The sequence below is a fragment of the Nicotiana sylvestris genome, chromosome 4, assembly GCF_000393655.2.
Source record: "Nicotiana sylvestris chromosome 4, ASM39365v2, whole genome shotgun sequence".
NCBI classification, from domain to species: domain Eukaryota; kingdom Viridiplantae; phylum Streptophyta; class Magnoliopsida; order Solanales; family Solanaceae; genus Nicotiana; species Nicotiana sylvestris.
This window is the reverse complement of record NC_091060.1, coordinates 63,458,836-63,468,486: the sequence shown is the minus strand read 5'-3', so window position 1 is coordinate 63,468,486 and position 9,651 is coordinate 63,458,836. Positions and strand designations below refer to the sequence as shown.

General features: G+C 39.8%; 1 protein-coding gene across 1 annotated transcript; it reads right to left on the bottom strand.

Moving 5' to 3' along the window:
* Positions 1-7,614: 7,614 nt before the first annotated feature.
* Positions 7,615-8,526, bottom strand: LOC138889612 (uncharacterized). Its single transcript, XM_070172942.1, has 2 exons — positions 8,311-8,526; positions 7,615-7,857 (listed from the first exon to the last, which is right to left on the bottom strand). Exons 1-2 carry the CDS (start codon positions 8,524-8,526, stop codon positions 7,615-7,617), a joined length of 459 nt encoding a protein of 152 aa, XP_070029043.1.
* Between the last annotated feature and the right edge of the window lie 1,125 nt (positions 8,527-9,651).

Below are 9,651 nucleotides of genomic sequence, written 5' to 3'. Positions count from 1 at the left end.
TGTGTGGATTATCTTCTTTTTCTTCCGTGTTACTAATTCGTGTGAATCAATTGTAGGTACAATTATGGCAGCCAATAAACTCGAAAACATGCCTTTGGGGGATGTGGATGTTAAGGATGACCAAGTTGAAGAGGTTTTTCTTGAACCTCAAGCAAATAGAAGAGGTCGGGTGCCTCAAGACAACATCCCAGTTCCAGCCCTACCTCTACCAAGAGAAGCTCCACACCGGGTGTTGTCAAATAAAGGGTATGCAAGTGCCATATTCCCGCCCCATATTAGGGCAGATAACTTTCAAATCACAAATGTAATGCTCACTTTGCTAGAGCAATGAAGTTTTTTCACCAGGGCTCCAAGTCAAAATGCATACAAATAGTTGAATGGGTTTGTGGACTTTTGTTGGGGAGTAAACAGAGAAACGTCTCCAAGGACGCTTTAAGGCTAAGGCTTTTTACTTTCTCTCTATGGGGGAAAGCCTTAGATTGGATGGAAAGATTGCCAAACCATTCCATCCATACTTGGGATGAGTTGGCAGAGAAATTCATTGCCAAGTTCTTTTCTCCTGGGCATATGCCTACTCTTACATATAAGATTCTAGCATTCAAGAAAGAGCCCAATAAGCCTCTACATGAGATATGGGATCGGTATAGAAAAATGGTCAACAAACTTTCTATCGAGGGATCAATACGACCAACCAATGCGTGGTGAATCAACTTGCCGGTGGGAATTTCATGACGACGTTGTATGCCGAAGCTTGTGAGATTTTGGATAAAATGGGGGACACATCATCAGCATGGCAATCTCGGGCTAATGTTCCTCAAGGAGATCCGAACTTGTTTCACCTTCATAAAAGAGTTGCATGACCATGGGCAAGCCATTGCCGAATTACCACCACTATGAACCAATTGGTATAGGCTCAACTTCAACAAGTGCAAAATCCTAAACAAGTCAATGCTATGGAGGGAATAAGCATGATGGTGAACAAAAGAAGGACCAAAGGTCTATCGCGCCCCCTTTGTCTCGCGAAATCGGGTTTATGACATTTGGTATGGGATAACTCGTTCCTTTTAGGAACTGGGTTTGCATTTGAAGAGTCGCCACCTAATGATTTAAGGTGCATTAGGACGCCTGTAGGGTTCAATTCTTAGTTATTTGAACAACCAGAGATAGGGTAAGGGCTTGAAATTATCTTAAGGGTAAGGTGTTAGGCACCCCTCAGGATCCACTAGTGTGGTTCCCGACCAGACAGTTGATTGTGAATTTGTGCAATTTAGCATATAGACAAGTATGGCCTTAAATATTAAGGGATTTAAAGTTAAACACATAAGAGAAAGAACAATTAAAAGAAGAGTTTTTGAAAAGAAGTTTGCAAATAAAGGAAAAGGGGGTCCTAGGTTTATATTTAATATGGATCACATCGATGCGATACCCGGTATGACACTCCTAAAAAGAGGGGATACATATGGTATTAGTGCACCGGTCATCATATCCATATCTAACCTTCCCGCCCCGTTGAGGTATTAAAGCGCAGATTGGTCTCAATCACTATTGCATGTTATTACTCGTCCCATTCCTATCGGTCTCGGATGAGTTTAGGACTACTATTCCTAAGGGGGAGGGATATTAGGCTGATTTTGGTTTCAAAAGATAAAAATCTAAGGCGACATACAAAACATATAATACTACATGTTGGGGGAAGCATGTAAACAGATAAATGATCATGTATACCTCCTCAAACAAAACACATAAATAGCATGACTTGCACCTACTTTTTAGGTCTGATTAAAATACTAAAGACGAGGTGAGTTAATTATTGAAGCAGATTAGTTTATTACATAACTCAGATAAGAAGTCTGAATCAGGCCTGCCTGCTGGCTGTAGCAATTAACAAAAGCGGATTCAATATTTATTGTTATCATCACCTAAGGCTTGCCTAAGCGTTTAGGTGAAATGATATCTATTACTGATTCAGAAAGTGGAAAAATAGTAACAGTTTTAAAACGAACGATTGAGATCCTATAGACATTCTTTCTAAACCTCGTTAGATAAAGAAGGAAGGTTGTTTAAAACTGGTTCAGAATAGACTGAATTTTAAATTAATTGCAGATCCTATAGGCAGGATGTCTAATATTGCTCATTTTATTTCTATAGACATGATTTCTAAAAGGGGTATTGATTCTTAACCTTATGAACACGATATATTATTTTAACCATTTAGATCCTAGGAACATGGTATCTAAATGTGACCATAATATGCAGATTTTAAGCAAGTCCTACAGGCATACTCTCTAGATGCAGAACATGCAGAAATTTAATGAAAGCGGGTCTTATAGATATGGTATCTAATATGCAGAATTACAAATGCATAATTTAAACAAACGGATCATGTAGGTATGATTTCTAAAATGTAGAACTCAAAACATGTAGAATTTAAACAGCAGATCCTATAGGCATGATTTCTACCCTTAAGCATGCATAATTACCCAACCCTTTTCACTAGCCAATCCCAATGTTTATTACAAATTGTTACAGACTGGATAATGAATTACATTAGAAAAGTACAAAAGAAAAGTTACTACCAGAGGAAGCCTGATTCTTGACTTCATCTCTGAGTTATGGAATAAACCACCTCAAATGCCATTGATTCAAAGCCTTTCTCAGACCTACGTGTGTCAGAGTTCCCTAAGGGTCTCAAAGGACCCCGGGCAGTGCTTACACCTAGGTTCATAGAACTAGATTGGGATGAGTAAAGTGTTTAAGTGACAGCCCTTATGTGTCCAAGTTCACAAGGAGCTCATGGGTCCCAAGGCAAGGCTCACACAAGAGGGGCAGAACCTAAGTCTAAGAAGATAGTGAAAGTGTAGGAACAGTGTCTTAAAACTGAGGGGATAAAGGAGAGGGGTAGAGGGTGATAAAAAGACAGTAATTAGTAACACACAGTTAATAACTTCATACAAAGGGGATCAGGGGTTGGAAATCCATTACAAGCAGCTCATGTACTTAGGCATGGATCAACTTTGGGCATGAACAACAATAGAAGGTGCTGACATGCCTATAAACCAATCAGAACACACAACATCTGGAGGAGACATGGAGGTTATGATCCTAAGGGGATCAGGTTTGGGTCATGCACAGCAATGTCCGATGCTGTCATGACCCAAACTAACCACAGATACTAAACACCTTGGGTATGGGGATTTAGGATTCACAAGTCATAATAAGTAATGGATAGAAGCATTAACTCAGAACAGGAAGGGGCAGATTACAGTATGTTCAATAATGGAACTTGGTTAAATACAAATAGGATAGAAACAAGGATGGAAGAGACAGTAAAGAAACATGTTGTTGTTGGTGCAGAAGCTTAATTAGAACATACCAGTAAGATGCAAATGCAGATAACAATAAGCAAGCTTCCCACAGCCTAGCCTTGGCTTTCAGCCAGCTAGGTAAGGCAGCAATACAAGTAGCAACAGAGAAAAGAGAGAGATTTTAGTGGAGTGTGTGTTTGAACTCAAATGTTTTATGCATTGTGTTTGTGTGTTTGAAAGAAGAGAAGGTGGATATTTATAGTTTTGAAAGCATGTAAGAAATAAGGCAATAAATGCACATATGGAAGTAATCAGCAATCAAAATCAATCAACTAAGTGATTCCCCTTTAATTGAGGAATCATTTTTTTAACGGGGCTAACAGGTTTAAAAGAAGGAAAGAAAATCAGTTTCTAGGCCGACTGGTTATTACCATAAAAGGAAGTAGTAAAACATTGAGTACACAATAGAGTCCAAGTACAGAGATACACTTGTTTTGGGGAAAAGATTCAGCAAGGCAATAAGTAAGGAAAATGATCAATGACTTTAACAGGCGAGTAAAATTAGAGTTCACAAAAAGAGAAGTTTTGAAATCAATCCCAAAATTGAGAATCAATCAAAGAAGGGGCCTCTGCATATAAATAGAGTGCACAAACGATGGACATGCGAGGCCAAACTATTGGCAAAAGAAACAACATGCAATAGTAGCACAAAGTTAGTAGATAGCAAACATTCGAAGCATGATAGTTACGTAGGTCAAGTTTCATTGAATCAGTACTATAGAGAAAAGAAGGCAAAAAAAATTAGAAGCATGCAAAGGGTCAAGTGCGAAAACCCTTCTGAAAAGCATAGTCAAGTTTCAAAGATAGTAATAACCCGGAATCAAAGGAATCACATAAAGAAAAGAGATGTTGAAACAAAGGAACTTCAAATCAAGTCAGGTATTCCAACGAGCAATTTCAAACCCAAAGGCATAGGTTTTTCCTTAATAACATTCAAGCTTAGAAGATGATAAACAAATAAATCGCACAAGCAATTTCAGAAACTCGAATAGACCCCAAAAGAAATTAGGGTTTTCAACATCGATCGAGTTTAAAGATGATGAACAAATAAATCAGACAATATTTAGCAAATAGTCTCAGAAACTCGAACGAACCCAAAGAAATTAGGGTTTTTATCACCCATCGAGTCTAGAGATGATAAACAAGTAAATCAACCAAACACTTAACAAATAGTCTCAGACACCCCAGAAGAAATTAGGGTTTTTATCATGCTAAACTCAGAAAAGATTTTGAAAAGAAGAACTTGAAGGAAAACCCTAATCGGAAAAAGATGAAGAGTCTTTTTTTTTTCTGAAAGCAAAATTAAAGAAGCTTCGAGAAGACATTTAAAAACTCATAGCAAGAATAGATCTAAAGTGAACCTAAAAGAAGTCGAGAAGCCCTTAGAGATTAGGGTTTCAAAAGAACCCCAAGTGACGAGAAAGGCCTTGAAAGCCATCGATCTAAACAAGAGAGTTAAGGGTCTGACTCGAATGGCCATGGCTGGCCGGAGAAAGGTCAGAGACGACCGAAGAACCGTCATCGAGCAAAGACTGGACCAAACCCCTTCAGAATCTGGTCATGAGACCACAGAAACGAACACGTAGAAGCCTTGGGAGGATGATACAGGTCTTAGATGATCCTGGAGAGCCATGGATTAGGGTAGATTAAGGTGGCGGCGGCTAGGGTTTGATGTTTTTATAGAGAGGATTTGAGAGAGGAGGGGGATTCAGAGGTGGCGTATTGTGAGAAATGGATTAGGGTGAAGGGGTCGTTTGGGTTAAAAAGGAAAGGAGTAATGGGAGCCGTTGATCTACACGATCAACGGCTCGGATTAGGTGGGAGTCCGGGTGGGTCATTTAAACGGGTAAAGGGTTGAATTTGAAGGGAATTGGGTCGGGGTAAAATTGGGTTCCAATTGGGGTTCAAATTAGGCTATAATTGAAAGGTAATTGGGCTAATTTTTAAATAGCCAATTTTGCTCATTTATTTTATAAAAAAATAGCAAATTAAATTATGAAAATAAATTAAATATACTAAAATGATTTATAACATATAATTATCAAATTAAAAATACTAAACTTAATTTTTATAGATATAAACACAATTAAATCTAAAAGAGGCTAATATTGCAATTATACGCAATTATATGCAATTTAGCTTTAGAAATACTAAATAAATTTGTAAAAATGTACAAAAAATATTTTAGCTATATTTTTTCATAAATATGAGAATCCAATAAATGAATTACCAAAATGATAATTTTGGAAATATTATTGGGTTTTTATGAATAAAATAGGGGAATAAATTGGTTTAAAAATCTTTAAAAATTAAGAACAAAATAATAAAACAATTAGATATACTTATATATGCATACATATGCTATTTTGAAAGTATTTTGCATATTATATAATATACAGAGAAAAATTGGGTATCAACAGCTGCCCCTCTTTACCCGGGAAGGATGAAAGAGTTGTCAGGTAAAGATATGATGACCAATTTTGACCAAGCGGAACGGTTCGAAGAGGTTTAGGTCACGCCCTGGCTTCTAAGCTGCCTACATATCCATGGTCTTAGAAGAATCAGCCCATATGTAGTTCGGGATCCGTCGGCGGAGTATGCCGGTGGAGACTTTTCAAGAACTGATGCAATGTGTGGTAGGTTTGCGGGAATGTTTTAGGTTTGGTAGGGCTGCGAAAACTAGAGCGGCATTGCTCTTGCCGAGATGGTCGTTGCTCACCGGTTTACCTACAAATAAGCAATACAAGCATATATTGTGCGTAAATTTAAACATGATGCAAATTCCCATCGGACCATGAAGGTTGTCTTTGGACGGTTAGAATGACGTCCTTAGACCATGATGTCCTGGGACATGAAGCGTATAATAAAGGATTCGCATGTCATGAAATGATGCTCTTGGGCTATGAGGATGAGGCCTCCGAACCATGATGCCTTTGAATAATGATATGCAAAAGAATTAAAAGGGATCCTCAGGCCATGACATGGTGTTCTCGGGATATGAAAATGGTGCCTCCGAATGATGATGCCTTTGGATAATTTGGCGATCTTTCAGCCTATGAAATGCAGTATGTGGCGATCTTTCAGCCCATGAGATGCAATAAGTGGCGATCTTTCAGCCATGCGACGATCTTTCAGCCATGCAATGCGGTAGGTGGCGATCTTTCAGCCCATGAGATATAAATGTGGAAATCTTTCATCCATGCAATGCAGTAGGTGGCGATCTTTCAGCCATGTAGATGCAGATGGAGGTAGATCTTAACCTCGGAAGGCAGAATAGTAGCCTTATATAATTCAAAATGCAGATGGAGACAGTGTTTAGTCTCGGAAGGCAGGATAGTAGCCTTATGCAAAGCGGAAATGCAGATGAGACAGCATTTAGTCTCGGAAGGCAGAATAGTAGCCTTATGCAATGTAGAAATGCAAATGGAGACAACTTTTAGTCTCGGAAGGTAGAATAGTAGCCTTATGCAATGCAAAAATGCAGATGGAGATAGCAGTTAGTCTCGGAAGGCAGAATAGTACCCTTATGCAAGAAATAAAATGGCAAATAGTAATAAGCTTTCTTAGTTGATAGTAGATTGCGATATTGTGACTGCTGGGGACATTATGCCTGCTGGGGACACTGTTGTGTGTGGATAGCAAATGTGAATAAATGCAACGGTTCTGAGAGTTGTATTCCTGAACAATGTTTATCTTGTGAGTGTATAGTATGTTCGATGGTTTTGCAATCCAAGTGCCTGCATCCAAAGAAAAATCGTGAGTTTTGTAAAGGGGGAAGTTTAGTTCGTATCCCCGTTGGCGCTGGCGCTGCTTGACCCACTTAGCTTGGTGATACTGTTTGTATCATTGGGGTAGCGTTACTAAACAAGATAATTTTAGTAATAAACATGCATGATTTAGTAAAAATATGACATAAGTATATAAGTAAGAACAACTTTTAGATGAACCGACGACTGCGACGTGGTTCAGGACTTTGCACCCTATATTGCTACGGAATTTTGAGGGTCCTCCTCAGAATTCTTCCCCAGTTTGATGATTTGACGCTTCTAACGGTTGCTTGCGACGATCAGCTAAAATCGCTTCAGAATTTTGAGGGTCCTCCTCGAAATTCTGCCCCAGTTTCCAATTTCGGGGGAGATGAAAATTTTATTAAATTGTGACAGAACCCATAGGGCTACCTACGTATCCCCTCTTAAACGGGAATCAGGTCAGGCGTAGTTCAATTACATCAATAAGGAAAGCATGAAAGTTACACATAGTAACGTTTGACTGCATCTGAATTAATTGCCTTTGGCCAAACTTCTCCGTCCATTTCTGCGAGTATGAGGGCTTCTCCTGTCAGAACCTGGTGAACCATGTATGGACCCTGCCAGTTGGGAGAGAACTTCCCTTTGGCTTCATCTTGATGCGGGAAAATTTTCTTTAACACCAGTTGCCCCGGTGCGAACCGTCTCGCCTTGACTCTTTTGTTGAAGGCTATGGACATTCTGTTCTGATGAAGTTGACCATGGAAAACTGCATTCATTCCTTTTTCGTCTATAAGGGCTAGTTTCACATAACGACTTTTCACCCACTCTGCGTCGCCGAGCTCAGCTTCCTGCATGATCCTTAGGGAGGGAATTTCTACCTCAACGGGAATAACTGCCTCTGTACTGTAAACCAGCATATAGGGGGTTGCCCCGGTTGATGTGCAGACGGTGGTGCGATACCCTAATAAAGCAAACAATAACTTCTTGTGCCACTCCTTATGCTTCTCTATCATTTTCCTCAATATCTTCTTGATATTCTTGTTGGCGGCTTCTACAACTCAATTCATCTGCGGCCCATAGGCTGTGGAATTCTTGTTTTTGATCTTGAAGGTTTCACACATAGCTTTCATCAAGTCGCTGTTGAGGTTGGATCCATTATCAGTAATGATTGACTCTGGAATTCTGGATCGACAAACAATACGGTCGCGAACAAAGTCTGCCACAACTTTCTTGGTTACTACTTTGTAAGATACTGCTTCAACCCATTTGGTGAAATAGTCAATTGCTACCAGGATAAATCTGTGTCCATTGGAAGCGACAGGCTCGATTGGTCCAAAAACATCCATCCCCCAAGCGGCGAATGGCCATGGTGAGCTTGTTGCATTAAGCCCATTTGAAGGTACCTTTATCATGTCCGCATGTATCTAACAGCGGTGGCATTTCCAGACATACTAGATGCAGTCCGTTTCCATGGTCATCCAAAAGTAACCAGCTTGGAGTATCTTCTTTGCTAAGACGAAATCGTTCATATGTGGACCGCAGGTCCCAGCGTGACTTTCTTCTAGTAGCCCGGATGCTTCCTTTGCATCGACACACTTTAGTAATCCCAAATCAAGAGTCCTCCTATATAGGATTCCTCCGCTGTAAAGAAATTATTGGAAAACCTCCGAAGTGTGCATTTCTGAGTATGACTTGCAAGTTCTGGGTATTCTCTTTTTGCCAAATATTCCTTCATATCATGAAACTAGGGCTTTCCGTCTGCTTCCTCTTCAACATGGGCACAATAAGCTGGCTGATCATAGATCTTTACTAGAATGGGATCAATGAAGTTTTTGTCTGGATGTTGTATCATAGATGACAGGGTGGCTAATACATCAGCGAACTCATTCTGGATTCTAGGAACATGTTGGAACTCCGTCTTCGTGAACCTTTTCCTCATTTCCTATACATGATGCAGATACGAGAGTATCTTGGAGTTCTTGGTTGCCCATTATTCACGCACCTGATGTATGAGTAGGTCCAAATCTCTAATCACTAGAAACTCTTGACTGTTCATGTCAATGGCCATCTTGAGCCCTAAGATGCTGGCTTCGTACTCAGCCATATTGTTGGTGCAGGGGAACCTGAGTTTGGCAGACACCGGATAATGTTGACCGGTTTCTAATACTAGGACAGCTCATATGCCAACTCCTTTGAAGTTTTCCGCTCCATCGAAAAACATTCTCCAACCATCATAGGACTCTGCGATGTCTTCTCTTATGCATGACACCTCTTCGTCAGGAAAATATGTTTTCAGGGATTTGTATTCTCCATCCACGGGATTTTCAGCAAGGTGATCTGCTAGTGCCTGTCCTTTGATTACTTTCTGAGTCATGTAGACAATGTCAAATTCACTCAATAGGATTTGCCACATGGCTAGCTTGCCATTAGGCATGGGCTTCTAGAAGGTGTACTTCAAAGGATCCATGCTTGATATGATATATATGGTATAGGCATAAAAATAATGCCTCAGTTTCTGAGCTACCCAAGTCAAAGCA